Source organism: Podarcis filfolensis (assembly GCF_964270895.1).
Source record: "Podarcis filfolensis genome assembly, chromosome: 2".
Taxonomy (NCBI): domain Eukaryota; kingdom Metazoa; phylum Chordata; class Lepidosauria; order Squamata; family Lacertidae; genus Podarcis; species Podarcis filfolensis.
In genome coordinates this window covers 1810747-1826269 of record NC_139605.1, presented here as the reverse complement: position 1 = coordinate 1826269, position 15523 = coordinate 1810747, and the positions used below count along the sequence as shown (strand labels likewise).

At 48.3% G+C, this 15523-nt stretch overlaps 1 protein-coding gene across 1 annotated transcript; it reads right to left on the bottom strand.

Moving 5' to 3' along the window:
* Positions 1-2715: 2715 nt before the first annotated feature.
* LOC310756496 (uncharacterized protein) lies at positions 2716-14898 on the bottom strand. Its single transcript, XM_083600673.1, has 6 exons — positions 14786-14898; positions 11228-11701; positions 10206-10329; positions 8620-8705; positions 8344-8470; positions 2716-6215 (listed from the first exon to the last, which is right to left on the bottom strand). Exons 2-6 carry the CDS (start codon positions 11663-11665, stop codon positions 3886-3888), a joined length of 3105 nt encoding a protein of 1034 aa, XP_083456799.1. The 5' UTR covers positions 11666-11701; positions 14786-14898; the 3' UTR covers positions 2716-3885.
* Between the last annotated feature and the right edge of the window lie 625 nt (positions 14899-15523).

Below are 15523 nucleotides of genomic sequence, written 5' to 3'. Positions count from 1 at the left end.
TGATCCCGCTAATGAGGAAGTCTCCAGGCCGGTAGTAACTCCAAGCTTCTTCTTCTATGGTCAGATTCAAGGGGCATTTTGCCTTCAGGTTCCCACACACTCCGTGGGGTATCAATAGCAGAACCAGCAGAACCAGCAAGGGTACCATCCTGGCTCTGCCTCCTGCACCTGTCTCTCCTCCAGAGTCAGCTAATCAGAAGATGGCGAGAACTCTTGCAAGGCCAAACCCACAGTGGCTTCACCCCTACAGGGGCATTCAGCTTCAAGCAGACACATCCCTCCCTTTCACCTGCTCTATGTCTCCTCAATTCGTGTCTCACGCAGGAGATACGTTGTGCACCAACTCCCCCCCTCCCCCTGGAAGAACGCAACGGATAACCTCAGGCTGGCCTTTATTCCAATGTCTAGGCGATCTCCAGAAATCTCTCTCGAGCTTTGGCAAGAATAAATCACTATGATTTTGATGTAATTATAATTAGGAGGAAAGCTCATCCCCACAACATCCTGAAATCATTGTGGCAGGTGCAGCACTGGAGGAAAATATGTTTGTGAGGGATTACAGATGCAGCTCCAAATTTGGCATGGGTTGTGTGTGAGAGAGTGTTTTGCCCAAACTTTGGTGACAAGAGCATTAGAAAAGCAGTGACCTGGTTCAGTCCAAACAGCCAGTTGAGAGTGGTCCATATGGACAAGGGGGGCACTGCCCAGCCAACCTGTCTGCCACCACCCAGTTTCCTGCCTCCTTTCTTACAAACAGCCCAGGTGATGGTCCTCACTATCAGCTCCCACCACCTCCTTAGTCTCTGTGTTGCCCTTGCAGAACTCAGCAAGGGAGGAAGGCGAGAACAAAACCATAATTGGTTGGTTCTGTCTGTTCCTGGCTCTGGTTCCAGTTATCTGCTCTGGCGCCATCTACTGTTGGGCTCCTTGCCTTCTGCCCTACCAGCCACAATGGAGTCAGAGTAGGACCTTGGAGGGAGGGCGAGATGGGAAAGGGATTCTTCTCTTTCCTTCACACGCTGGACCACCTGCCCTTGAGTTGGCTAGGAAGCATGCCGGGTGGTAGAGGAAGGCAGAGACATGTCACGTGGTGAATGGTACACCTGCCTGGTACACCAAAGCCACGTTTCTTGGGTAGTTGGGAAGGTAGTGCCAAAGTAGCCATTTTGCCCTGCGTGGAAGAGTCAAAGCACAGCACCTACTTTTGCATGTGGAAGGTCCCAGGCTCAGTCCCTAGCATCTGGGAGAGAGCCTGGTCTGAAATCCTGGATGGCTGCTGCCATTCAGTAAAGACAATGCTAGGCTTGATGGGCCAATGGCCTGACTTAGTATAAGGCAGTTTCATACATGATGGTGCTGCTGTTCTGGGCTTTGTAGAAAATTTGAGGTCTAAAAAAGCGTATTAATCCAAACTTTGTTTTGTGCAGTGGTTAACGTGTTGCACTAGGGCTTGGGAGAAGAGGACTTAAATCTCCATACTGGGGATTTAAGGGCCAGACACTGTGCCTCAGCCTAACATACCTCACAGGGATGTTCTTGTTGTGAGGATCAAGTGGGAGGAGGGGAACCATATAGGTCACCTTGAGCTCCTTAGAGGAAAGGGAATATAGGTGCAGCCAGGAGAGATCCCAGCCACAACTGGCAACTGAAGGAGTTGAACTGCTCAGGTTCTCCATATGAACCTACCTGGACCTGGAGATCATCCTCTGAGGCCCTTCTTCGTGTGTCTCCTCCACGAGAGGGTGACAACACAAGAACAGGCCTTCTCTGCAGTGGCTCCCCATCTTCAAGGTCTTTGGCTGATTGACATCTGATGCCCTTTTAAATGTGTTGTTGGAGAGGGGGTTGCTGGTTTGCTGTGGTTGTTATTTCTACTATGTGTTCTGTGGTTTTTATATTGTAATGTTATGTTGTGAACCCCCCCCCCCGGGTCACAGAAGAATCCAGAGCCCAGAAGGAATCATGGAGAGAAACAGGTTGGCTGTGACTGCAGCATTCAGCACCCCGATTCATGGGGGTCCAGAGTTTTGGGACTGGAGGCATATATTTAGGAATGACAGAAACTGTTGCGGGCAGCATAAGATACACATTACACTGGTGGTGCTCACAAAAGACTACACATACAACACATATTTACATTCGAAACACAAAGAATGAATTCCCAGAACCTTTAACAAACTGCCAGGATTTAGGGAGGTAGAGAAAGACACTTAAAATGTGTACGCAGTCACACACACTACAAATGAGACACAGGAAATACCCTTCCAAAATGGGCAAAATCCCCCAGCCACACAATCCACCCAAACTATGCCCCCCCGCCCACTGTGGACTGGGCAGGGGTACTTGGCAGCAACTACAGGTGTGTGAGAGGCAGGAGATGTCCCCCGGGTTGAAAGCGCCACAAGCCCTTCACCTGGTTGGCCTCTCAGTGGTTCAGCTGGGCCTGACTCTGGGGTGCATGAGCTACTATTGCATTGCACCCACCACAGACTGTTGTGGGGCCTGAGGAGGCTGCGAAGGTTGCCTTTGGCTGCTGCCTGCCTGCGGCGTCACAAAAGAAAAGGCAAGTGAGTGGATAGAGAGGTGGGCTGGTGAGGGCAGAGGAGGGAGGAGGGAGGAGGGGGCTGCTGTATTGGCTGCTGCCTGCCTGGGCAAGAGAAAAAAGGAAGAGTTTCAGAATTCTACGATCATTTGATAAAAAGCCCAGCTAGGTGATTTGTCCAGCTTAAAATCAGTGTGGGAATATGATTTAATAACAAATACTGACGATTCCACCAGAAAAGGGCTGTGGTTGGCAAGTATATTTCTGTTGGCAAATATTAGAAAACTCTCACACGAAATGTGGCATAGATGGTATGGGACATATATAGCCCAACTAGCACATATTACATCAGCTGTAATAAGCCCTATGTGTTGCCATGGTTGTGATACTAAAGGGACCTACTTTCATCTATGGTGGAAGTGACCACACATTCAAACATTCTGGTCCCTGATTCACACAGAACTGTTAGCAATACATAGAAACTTTGCTCCGGAACGTTCTTTTTTAACATCGTTTCAAGGTACAAATAAAGATTTAACATCCAAACAATTTATCGCCTTCTTAGTATTTGCAGCTTAGATGAACTTTTGTACAGCACTGGAAGGAACTCGACAACTTGAATATATAAATGTGGTACAAGAATGCATAGAATATTGCAATTGGGGGGGGGGTTTACATCAAATTTAAGACTAGTTCAAGGTAAAGCACAGCCACAGGACTTCTTTTCGGTGTGGTGGGGCTTCATGTAATATGCTAATGACAAAAAATCTATGTGATTTAATGCCACAGGTGAACAGAAATGTCTGGTTGTCATAAAAATCCTCTTAGGTTATTGTTTTGCTTAGCAAAAGGTTTGGTGCTTTTTCTCTTTTCTTCTACCTTATTCCTACCCTCATTTTCCTCAACTTGGGTTTTTTAAGCAGTGTATGTTTTATCAGGTCACAGCAAACCTACAGCAAACAATATGAAACAACATACATTACATTTATCAGCATTGAAAAAATTTGCTGTTGTCTTTTGTTTTTAGTTGGATATTTTGGAAAAATTATATGGGAGGCTAATTTTTAAAAAACTTTTTTTTAAAAAAGCACCCCTTTTGGCCCTACCTGTTTTCCTCCAATATAGATAAATGGGGTTATATTCAGCTAACTTTTACTCAGAGTAGACCCATTAAAATTAATGGACCTAAGAAAGTTATGGTCATTAGTGTCTATGATTCTTCTTAGAGTAAAAGCTAGTTGAATACAACCCATGGGTTGTGCTAACTGAAACATTTTCTGCAGACAATGATTTGAAGTCCCGTAAGGTTCTCCTTATCCCAATCCTTAACAAGATGATTGTATTCAAGGCGATGGTGCAGGGCAAGACAAACTCAAGGAAATGCAAGATTGCGAATCAGTTCTGTCTGCAGGTTCCGTTTCCATTTCTTCCGCGTTCACCTCGATGACCACGATCTCTTCCTTGATGGCAACTTCCTTTTCGGGAGGAACATAACCAGATGTGGAAGGCAAGGCTTCGAGATCAGAAGCGCTGTCTTTTGGTTCCCTGTGAAAAGGATCGTGGCCTGTGGGCTGCTTTGCCTCCCTCTGGTTTTTGTCATGGAGAAACGTATAGGGCTCCATTAATTCGTCGAGCATCAATTCTGTGTTTAGAGCACATTCGAAGTTGTTGTCATATTCCCCCGTCACGGACAGTAAGCCACCTTGTAGCGCCAACATCTGAGTTAGCGTTTTCATGCCGATAACTTTCTGTTCCTTTTCCTTGCCCTCACCCTTTTCCCTCTTCCCGCCAAAGCACTGCTCATCTAGCTGAATCAGCTCCTCGTTTGTAAGGCGTTCCGTGCGACTCGCAAGCGCCTCTCGCACATCCTCCTCATCCACACCCTCAAAGCCAGCCTGTGCTGCCAGGTCCACAATAGTCTTATGTGCAGCAGGCAAGTCCTTCGCCAGCGCTCTGTGATCACGAACATACTTGGGGCATAAGCTTTTCCAGGCAGCATTCAGAGTCTCTTTCGTAACCATCGACCAAGCTGTAGCAATGAAATCCACAGCCTTCCTTATGTTGAATTCTTTCCAAATGTCCACAAGGCTTCTGCTGTCTTCGGCACTCTTCATGACTATGTGTTTCATGACAAGTTGGAGATAGTAAGCCTTGAATTTGTCGGTCACTCCTTGGTCCATAGGCTGCAATGATGAAGTCGTGTTGGCAGGCAGAAACATAACACGGACATTGTCGGAATAATCATGGCTGCTGACAGGGTGGCCAGGGGCGTTGTCCAACAGAAGAAGCACTTTGTTGTCCAGGTTGTTCTCCAGGCAATAGTCAGTTGCAAAAGGAGAAAAGTAGCTCCTGATATAGTCGCTGAAAACTTCGCGAGTGACCCATGCCTTTTTGTTGGAACGCCACAAAACGGGCAGAGTTGATTTGGGGATCCCCTTCAGCGCCCTGGGGTTCTCTGAGTGGTACACAAGGAGGGGTTTTAGCTTCACATCACCCTCGAGATTACCGCCCAGCAGCAGCGTCAGCCGATCCTTTGAAACCTTGGGCCCCGGCACCTTTGCCTCCTGGATGGAGATGCACGTCCGAGACGGCATGCGCTTCCAAAACAGCCCTGTTTCATCCATGTTGAAGATCTGCTTCGGGTGGTACCCGCCTTCCTCAATGATTTCCTGGAAATGTGTGGGGTAGGTTGATGCGACCGCAGTGTCGGCAGTAGCTACCTCTCCCCTTAGCTTAACATTGTGAAGGTACGCCCTCCTCTTAAATCTGTCAAACCACCCCTTGCTCGCCTTGAACCCCATGCCTACAGCACCCGCATCCCCCTTCTCCGCCTTCTTCCTCTTCAGATCCTCAAACAAGGACAGTGCTTTCTCCTGAATGAGGAGGAAGGACAATGGGGCGCCCCGATTGCCGTGGCAGTCAATCCACTGAACCAGCAGCCTCTCCAGAGTTTCATAAATTTCTGCTCGCCCGGTTGTCACCTTGGTTAACTTTTCGCTCTGCAGATTTTCAGCGCTTGCTTTTATCCTCTCGCGGTTGTTGAATATGGTACGGACTGTAGACTTTGACAAGCCCATGGCTAAAGAAATGTCTTTGTTTCGCTCCCCGCGCTCTGCCCGCTCCACCACCTCCAGCTTGACCTTCAGTGTGTGGGCTGTTCTAGCCCTCCTGCTCCTGGCCATGATGGCCAGTTTTTTCTCAGCTTTCTTCCTTTCTTTCGGGGACTTCCCAGTACACCTGAAGCACTTTCCACACATCCCACATTTATCTGGTTTCTCTTTTGCGTGAGTTCCTAGTGGTTTAGCAAGTGATCTGCTATCGCCAAGGCTCTTTCCGCACTCGACACATACATATGGCTTCCACCCTGAATGTATTCTTTCATTACTAAAATTCCCACTGGTGCAGAAGGTCTTTCCGCAAGCTATGCATTTATACGGTTTCTCCCCCTTGTGGATTATTCCATGTGTAGCAAGGTCTCCTCCATTGCTGAAGCTCTTTCCACACTCAACACATGTGTACGGTTTCTCCCCGGTCTGGATACTTATATTATTTTGACAATGTTGCTTATCCAGACTGATGATTTTGGGTCCCCTTTGGTTTCCAAATGTCTCTTTCCACATTCCGTACTCCGCAGATGATTGCACGTAATTCTCGCTGGACTGACCACCTTCTGCTTGGGAAACAAAAGGAAAAGGAAATCCTGTTAGGATGGCAAGGCAGAAACCAACGACCTCATCAGGGACAAGCCCAATTAGCTGCTTCTCTTTTATGTGCATGCAAGGCCCACCCCCCAAACCCCCTTACAGGCACCAGCTCCCCTTCAGATCTTTCTGTATAGGGACAGAAGGTCTCAGTAGGCATTCTGAGCCCTTTTCAAAAGGACACTGTTAGAATCGTGGAAGGAAGAATGCATTCAGTGCACAGATCCTGAAAATAGGAAGGTGTCTTATACTGAGTGAGTTCATTGGTCCACAGCCAACAGTTCTCCAGGGTTTCAGGCAGCAGACCCACCCAGACTACCTGGAGATGCTGGAGACCAAACCTGGGAATTTCTATCTGGAAAGCAGAAGCTAATCTACTTTATTTACATATAATACACTCAGAGCATTCTGACTTAGCTCCTTCCTCTTTCTCATCAGACAGCAAAGAGAAAAAGACCAAAGTACAATAGTCCTACATCACAGAACATATTAACATCAAAACATCCTATTTCTGTCACTTCCCACCCTGTGGAATGAAAACATACACCGTCATGTGATAGAAAACAATCCCATGACTGCAAACACGGAGCAAGAATCCTAACAGGGTCATCTAGTCCAACCCCTTGTCAGGGAAAGGTCTGGAGACGAGGACTGGGAAATGCGTTCACAGGCAGATCAGCTTCTCTCAGAAGAGGAGGGGGGTGATTGGCTCCCTCCTTGCCTCCAGCGTTTTCAGAAGCAGAGAGAGATACAGACGCAGAACACATTCCCCAGGAGTTGCCTAGCTACGAGATAATGAGAGACGAGCAGGATCAGCTAGCAGATACGTCATTGGAGAGTGTGGGGAGACCCCCCTCCCCAAAATCTAGGAGGTCTGATCATATCAGAGAAGGCAGAGAGGGGGAGGAACTTCCCATTGGCGCTCAGGATGTTGCTGGGGAAGTGCAAGGGTGGAGTCAGACTAGCCTTGCGGAGAGATGTGTGTTTTGTGCTTGCAGCATGATGCTGTAATAAAAGGACTAAAAGTCTATGAATTGCTCATTAATTCTTATCTGTGAAGTTGCCGAAGAAGAAGAAGAGGAGTTTGGATCTGATATCCCGCTTTATCACTACCCGAAGGAGTCTCAAAGCGGCTAACATTCTCCTTTCCCTTCCTCCCCCACAACAAACACTCTGTGAGGTGAGTGAGGCTGAGAGACTTCAGAGAAGTGTGACTAGCCCAAGGTCACCCAGCAGCTGCATGTGGAGGAGCGGGGAATCAAACCCGGTTCCCCAGATTACGAGTCTACCACTCTTAACCACTACACCATACTGGCTCACACTGGAAGAGGAGTACTCTCCACATCTGCCACCTTGCAAGTTTGCGTTTAGTTTGAGTTGGATGTGAAGCAGGACTAGTTCAGTACCGTGGGAGCAGAAGTATAGTAGCCATTCTTGTCGTTGTACAGTCATACCTCGGGTTACAGACGCTTCAGGTTGTGTTTTTTCAGGTTATGGAAGCGTCAAAACCCGGAAGTACCGGAATGAGTTACTTCTGGGTTTTGGCATCATGCATGTGCTAAATTGCGCTTCGCGCATGCGCAGCAGCACTGAATCGCAACCCACGCATGCGCAGACGCGGCACTGCAGGTTGTGAATGCTGCGGGTTGCAAGTGTGCCTCCCGCACAGATCACGTTCGCAACCTGAGCATCCCCTGTAATAAACAAACAAATAAACGAAGACTGAAGCTATACACTGTAGAGGGGCCCCAAAGGGTCATGTTGCAAAATACCTTATTTACAACTAAAAAGCCCCTGAGAGGCGGCCACCCAATCACTATTTAAAAACCTCCAAAGAATGAGGGTCCACCACCTCATCTTCAAGCATTCCTCTATGCTTGGCTATGCTAGGGCTGGAGAATTCCCAAAAATGTTATCTGTGGTGGCTGCAGAAATAAAGGGGGTTAGCAAAACACGCATTAAGAAACCCAGCTCATGGCTTGAAGGGTTTTTTTTGTGTAGTGCCATATCATCTCAGAGTGAGGGGGGTGGACCCTCCCCCACTATTACCCTACACAGGTTTGCCTCAAACATCAGAAGAGAGCAAAGAGTGATCCTTACCCAGAAAGCTCAGGTTCCCACAAATCTCCTCCATGACTTCTTGGTGCAGAGCTCTCTGGCCCAGATCCAACAGTGCCCACTCCTCCTCCATGAAATGCACAGCCACCTCCTCAAAGATCACTGGGCTCTGAAAGAAGAACGTATTTGCCACCTCCCGTACACACAGGTATTAGCATGCAAAGGTTTCCTATTGGGCAGGTGTGGAAGGATCAAAAGGGGAACCCAGAGACATCCGCCTGCCCCTGCCTCCAATCTCTCGAACCGTTCTCCTCTCACCTGATCCGGTGGCTTGGTAAGAACAGCTTCTGCTCCATCCCAAAGAGGAAAAGGGCCGGAAGGACGCTCCAGGGTCATTTCGCCACCTGGGAGGGACACAAAAATGATGGGATGATGAGGCTGCCCTTGAGACTGACCCAGAAACTCCAGCGGGTGCAGAATGCCGCGGTGAGACTCCTTACAGGGTCCTCGCTGAGGGATCACATTCACCCAGTGCTATACCAGCTGCACTGGCTCCCACTGGGGAGTACAGGGTCAGGTTTAAGGTGCTGGTTTTAACCTTTAAAGCCCTACTTGGCCTAGGACCCTCGTACCTATGGGACCGCCTCTCCTGGTATGTCCCACAGAGGACCTTACGGTCTTCAAACAAAAACATCTTGGAGGTCCCAGGCCACAGGGAAGTTAGACTGGCCTCGACCAGAGTCAGGGCTTTTTCGGCTGTGGCCCCGATCTGGTGGAACGCTCTGTTACAAGAGACTAGGCCCCTGCGGGACTTGATATCTTTCCGCAGGGCCTGCAAGACAGAGCTGTTCCACCAGGCCTTTGGTCAGGGCACAGTCTGACCCCCTCTCTCCTTCTGTAATCTTCATAGAACTCTAGCCCAATGGTTGCCATTAATTTGATTCTGAATTGATTTAAGAATGTGATGTGGTCCAAACAAAAGCAGAGCAAGACTTTGGGCACCAGCTTGGCTGCAGGAGGTGCTGGAAGGGGGCGGACAAGGCGCCATCCAACCACGCTAGGGGCTCCCCCCAGTAGGATCTGCTCTACAAGAAACCAAAGAAATGGAAGAAATATATTCTCATTCAGACACCTCTGACAGTTCAGCACCTGGTGAGAAAAACTTCAACAACAACCCTCCCTCCTCATATCACAGCTTTGCTTCCTTTCAAAGTGATGGATTGGAGCTAAATAAGTTGTTGTTGTTTTAAGCTGCAGTCCATCTCCTTGAGCGGAAGCAAAGCTTTTGTAGATGAGCACATCTTCATAAACCGTGGGAGGAGATGGAGTCAAATGTTTCTGCCCCGCCCATAGCTGCCAACCTTCCCTTTTTTTGCGGGAAATTCCCTTATTCCAGTGCCATTTCACACTGCTATCCTGGATTGTTAGATATCCCGTAGACTGTCCCCGGGACGGGTGAGGCTGCTGATCCCTTATTTTCGAGGAAGAAGAAGAAGAAGAAGAAGAAGAAGAAGAAGAAGAAGAAGAAGAAGAAGAAGAGGAGGAGTTTGGATTTGATATCCCGCTTTATCACTACCCTAAGGAGTCTCAAAGCGGCTCACATTCTCCTTTCCCTTCCTCCCCCACAACAAACACTCTGTGAGGTGAGTGAGGTTGAGAGACTTCAAAGAAGTGTGACTGGCCCAAGGTCACCCAGCAGCTGCATGTGGAGGAGCGGAGACACGAACCCCAGATTACGAGTCCACCGCTCTTAACCACTACACCACACTGGCTCTCTGAGGCTGCTGATCCCTTATTTTCAAATCTGAAAGTTGACAGCTATGGCCCCGCCCCCCCCAGCTCCAGGGGAACAGGGAGAGCGATTGGCACATCTGAGAGATTCAAAATCACCCGTGGACCCTCACCTGGCGAGGCAGCTCCTCCGTCACCCTCCAGCACAATCCACCTGAACTGTGGCCTCTGCATGGGACCCAGGGTGTCCTCCTCTGCCTCGAGAGGACCTCTGGCCACTTCTCTCCACCCCTCCACCTGAAATAATAAATAAATAAATAAATAATTTTATTTATACCCTGCCCTCCCCGGCCAGAGCCAGGCTCAGGGCGGCTAACAGCAGTAAAATTACAGTAAAAACATAATAGGCAGAAGAAGAAAAAAAAACCATTTAAAACACAGGTTAAAATGCAATTTAAAATGCAGCTTCATCAAAACCATAAGGGGAGGGGAAACATAAGGGTCAGACTGAGTCCAAACCAAAGGCCAGGCGGAACAGCTCTGTCTTGCAGGCCCTGCGGAAAGATGTCAAGTCCCGCAGGGCCCTAGTCTCTTGTGACAGAGCGTTCCACCAAGTCGGGGCCAGTGCTGAAAAGGCCCTGGCCCTAGTTGTGATCATTAGGTGAGAGGCATTAGAAGAGGAAGGAGGCAGGGAAAGGGAGGGCAAAAGGTGTGGATATAAGAATCCTATGGATCATGCCATCCACCTGTCAGGGAATGGACTGAAGAGGAGGAGGAATGGGGTGGAGAGCATTGAATTACAGCAGGGTTTCGAAGAAGATCACAGCACAGAGGCAGATGAACAAACGAGCTGGGAGGTGATAGGAGAAGTGGGAGGGGAGGCAGAGCCAGCTGACATGTTGTCACTGGACAACATAGCTGATCCCCCGTCCCCTAGAACTTGGCGTTCATTAAGAGTGCAAGAACAAAGGGCACAGAGACAGTTGACCACTGAAGACACTGAAGAAACAGATGCTGTTGCAAGAAAGCAAGGGGAGGAGCTCAGTGTGAGCAACGCCATTACTGAGGACTGACTGGATTTCTTTGTCTCTCACCATGATGACTGAATAAACTCCCTTGCTGCCATCGGGGGAGGGAGAGAATTCCTCAAGTCTGACCCCACCTTTTGGCCCTGCAAGGATTAAACAGCTCTCACCTGCTTCTCCTCTCCCTGCTTCTTCCCCTCCACCTGGCTCAGAAGGAAGCCTTCTGCCAGGGCCACCGCCTGGGAGCTGGTCTCCGCTCCGCACTCCCTGACCCAGTTCTCCATCTCCGGGGGGAGGATAGTCAGGAACTGCTCCAAGACCACCAGGTCCAGCATCTGGGCCTTGGTGTGCTTTTCCGGCTTCAGCCACTGGCGGCAAAGACTGTAGAGTTGGCTGCAAACCTCTCGGGGCCCCTCGGCCTCCTGGTAGCCAAACTCCCTGAAGTGCTGGCGCTGAGTATCTGGGCTGGCATTGTCCTCATCGAGGGTCTTCTGTTGTGCCCTTTTCCAGAAGTCCCCGCTGCTCCCAGCTTGGGTTAAATGGGGTCCTTTTCCTACCTCAGGTCCAGCTAACCATCTTTGTTCTCTTCCATCTTTGTTCTCTTCCATCTTTGTTCTCTGCAGTAGCTGAGCTTCCAAGAAGACCTGAAGAACAAGAACATTTGTTTGTTCGTTTTAGATATTTCTTCGTTGTCATTTGCCCAAACGCCCCAGCTTAGCACACAATTAAAACATTGGAACCGTATTTGACAAATGCATAAAGGTAATACAGGAATGAATCAACAAAGTTGTAAAATTCAACACCTATCCTCTGTGCTATTTAACATCTACGTGAAACCACTGAGAGGGGTCATGCAGAGGTTTGGAGTACACTGTCAGCAGTATGCTGATGACACTGAGGTCTTGCCTTGGTAATGGACTGGAAGAGAGCAAACAAATCAAACTTCATTCCAGAAAAGATTGAGGCATTGTTAGTGGGTGGTTACTTGAACCGGATGGGTGGGAGGTGACCTGCTCTTGATGGGGTTACCCTTCCTCTGAAGGGGTTGGTAGCTTGGGGGTCCTCCTGGATCCTAAACGGCCTCGGTCCAGTATACCTGAAGGAGCATCTCCACCTTCCATCGTTCTGCCCAGACACTGAGGTCCAGCACCGAGGACCTTCTAGCGGTTCCCTCACTGTGGGAAGCCAAGTTACAGGGAACCAGGCAGAGGGCCTTCTCGGTAGTGGCACCCGCCCTGTGGAATGCCCTCCCACCAGATGTCAAAGAGAAAAATAACTACCAAACTTTTAGAAGACATCTGAAGGCAGCCCTGTTTAGGGAAGCTTTTAATGTTTAATAGGTTGTTGTATTTTAGTGTTTTGTTGGAAGACACCCAGAGTGGCTGGGGAAACCCAGCCAGATGGGCGGGGTATAAATAATACATTATTACTACTACTACTACTATTATTATTATTATTATTATTATTATTATTATTATGCTGTTGCTCGAGGCTCAGGTGGCCTCAGTGGGCCAGAGTGCCTTCCATCATCTTCGGCTGGTGGCCCAGCTACTCCCCTATCTGGACAGGGATAGCCTAACTACTGTAGTCTATGCTCTGGTAACCTCAGGGTTAGATTACTGCAATGTGCTATACATAGGGCTGCCTCTGAAGACTGTTTGGAAACTTCAGCTGGTGCAAAATTCAGCAGTCAGGTTGCTCACCAGAGCAAGACGGTTTGAGTATAGCCTTACACCGATCCTGGTCCGACTGCACTGGCTACCAATTAGTTTCTGGACACAATTCCAAGTGCAAGTTTTGACTTATAAAGCCTCTCTCCCTGTGAACTGGCCCGGACACTAATATAACCATCTGAGGCCCTTCTTCATGTGCCTCCTCCTCGAGAGGTCCAGAACCGGGTGGCAACATGAGAAAGGGCCTTTTCTGCAGTGGCTCCTCATTTGTGGAATGCTCTCCTTGGGGAGGTTCAGCTGGTGCCTTCACTATACATATTTAGGTGCCAGGCAAAACTTTTCTCTACAGCCAGGCTGTTAATGGGCCTGTTTTGTTCTTATTATATATTTTGTGTGGGGTGGGTTGTTGTGTTTTATGCCTTGAGATCTTTGGATAAAGGGTGGTATACGACTGTTATTGTTAACACCTGCAGACATCAGTAAACAGTTACCTGGAAAATGAAAGAGGCAGACAATTCAGAGCGGTTGGTGTTGTGAAGTATTTGGCTTTTAAATAATAAGGGGAGGCAGAATAGCAGGTTGGGGGGGCGTGATTCAGTGGAGAAGACTGCAGGGGCTTCTGAGCACAGGATCGAGAGTGATAGGCAGAATTTAGGTGGTACATGACCCCAGTCAAGCTTGCAAAAATCTATCATACGCCCAATAATAAATGCTGGAAATGTAAGGAAACTGAAGGTACTTTCTACCACCTTTGGTGGACGTGCCCAAGGATTAAGGCCTTCTGGGAAATGATCTATAATGAAATCAAGAAGGTACTTAAGTGTACCTTTCATAAGAAACCAGAGGCCTTTCTCCTGGGCATGGTAGGCCAATTGGTGTCAAGGAAAGATAGGACGTTCTTTATGTATGCTACAACAGCAGCAAGAGTTCTTTTAGCAAAGTATTGGAAGACACAAGAACTACCCACGCTGGAAGAGTGGCAGACGAAGGTGATTGACTATATGGGACTGGCCGAGATGACTGGCAGAATCCGAGACCAAGGAAAAGAGACGGTGGAAGAAGATTGGAAGAAATTCAAAACTTATCTTAAGAACTGTTGTAAAATTAATGAGTGCTAAAATGTTATGGGTAATGTAAAACAGAATTGCAGTGACAAATAATTGGGTAAGAGAAAAAGGATTAAAGAAAGTGAATTATAAGTAATTGAAATTAGGGGTTGCTGGAAAAGTTTAAAACAGGGATGCAGAAAAGGGAGGTATGGGGAAGTCGTTGAAATAAGGTTTAAGAAAAAGAGGTTATGAAATTATACGTGTTTGTATGTTTGTTTGTTTGTTTGTGTATTGTCAGTTGTGTTGTGTTTTGATATACGCTGGAAAATTAATAAAAAATTTATTAAAAAAAAGAGAGTTATAGGCAGAATTCTACCAGCAAAACTGACGCCATATAAAACTCGCATCTTGCAGAAGTTGTACCCATAACTCTCAAGGTGTGGGGGCATAGCTGTCAACTTTTCCCTCTTCTTGCGAGGAATCCTATTCGGAATAAGGGAATTTCCCTTAAAAAAAGGGAAACGTTGACAGCTATTGGGGGTGGGGGGAGGTAACAAAACATATCAATAAGGGAAATGAGGGGAAAGAAAAGATAGGTAAATCTGCTTCATCTTTGCCTTGGGCTCACGTTGTTTTGTTTAAGGGAAAGAGCGAGCTCACATAAAAACTGAGATTTATAGCCAGGCCAAAAAAGAGACGAAAACAGATTAAAGGATGAAGCAGGCTTGGTCTTCTTAAACTGGCGTCCTCACGCAGAGTTGTTTTGAGCCCAGTCATATTGGAGACTATCGAAAAGACATGCTTTGAGTATGTGTATAAATGCTTTGAATATTTTTATATGCTTTTGACCTCGCTTGCCTTTCCTTCTTTTTGTCAAGCCTCCATTCACCGTTCTGATCTTTGCATCCAAATCCCCCCCCCTTTGCACCCCCCTCCCTGGCCCCGGGACGCCCCTCGAGCCCAAGTTGTGGGGAAGTGGGACTGGGAGAGAGCAGTTGTCACTCACCTCATCCAGGGATGCAACCCGTGGGAAGATCTTTTCTTTCTTTCCCACATGCAAAGCGCGGAGAGAGGAGAGGAATTGAATCTTGCAAAGCTCAGCTGCTCCTCTCCTCCTCCTCCTCCTCCTCCTCCCCCCCAGCTGCCTCTCTAGGCATCCAGCCGCCCCTTTCTCAGTGGCTTTCCCCCCACCCCGCCTTTATTTATTTTTTGCAAAGGAAATGCACGTCCCCCAAGGGTTAAAAGCAATTGCTCGCAGCCCTAGAGAGGTCCCTGGGAATAGTCACTTCCTCCTCCCAAATCTTGGTGGGGAAGGGAGGGTGGGTGCGATTTGCAGGAAATCCTGCAGTGCTGGTGGGGGTTTCTCAAGGCAGGGGGAAAACAGCAAAGGGAGATCATGGAATCAGCTGCATGGGACCCCGAGGGGTCATCTAGCCCAACCCCCTGTGATGCAGAGATCACAGCTAGATCATACATGACCCAACCCCTGCTTAAAAGTCTCCAGTGAAGGACAGGGCAGCCACGTCGGAGGCTGGAGCCTAGGAAGTCTGCCTTATGCTGAGTCCTATTGCCTGCATTGACTGGCAGCAGCAGCAGCTCTCCCAAGATTTCAGATGAGGGGCGCTTAAAGTCCTGAGCAGGCTCTGTCTGCCCAGGACGCAAGTGAAGCAGGTAGAAGGGGCCTCTGCCACCCTAAAATAAGTATACGGTGTGGACATGGCCAGAGTTAAAAAATAAAAGACAG

Bases quoted from the DNA above. Each gene is read 5' to 3' on its own strand.
- LOC310756496 (XM_083600673.1), bottom strand. From the start codon at position 11,665: ATGGAAGAGAACAAAGATGGAAGAGAACAAAGATGGTTAGCTGGACCT. The intron at 10,330-11,227 runs GTGAGAGCTGTT...TTATTATTTCAG, and splicing joins AGCAGGGAGAGGAGAAGCAG to GTGGAGGGGTGGAGAGAAGT. The intron at 8,706-10,205 runs GTGAGGGTCCAC...TGTCCCTCCCAG, and splicing joins CGGAGGAGCTGCCTCGCCAG to GTGGCGAAATGACCCTGGAG.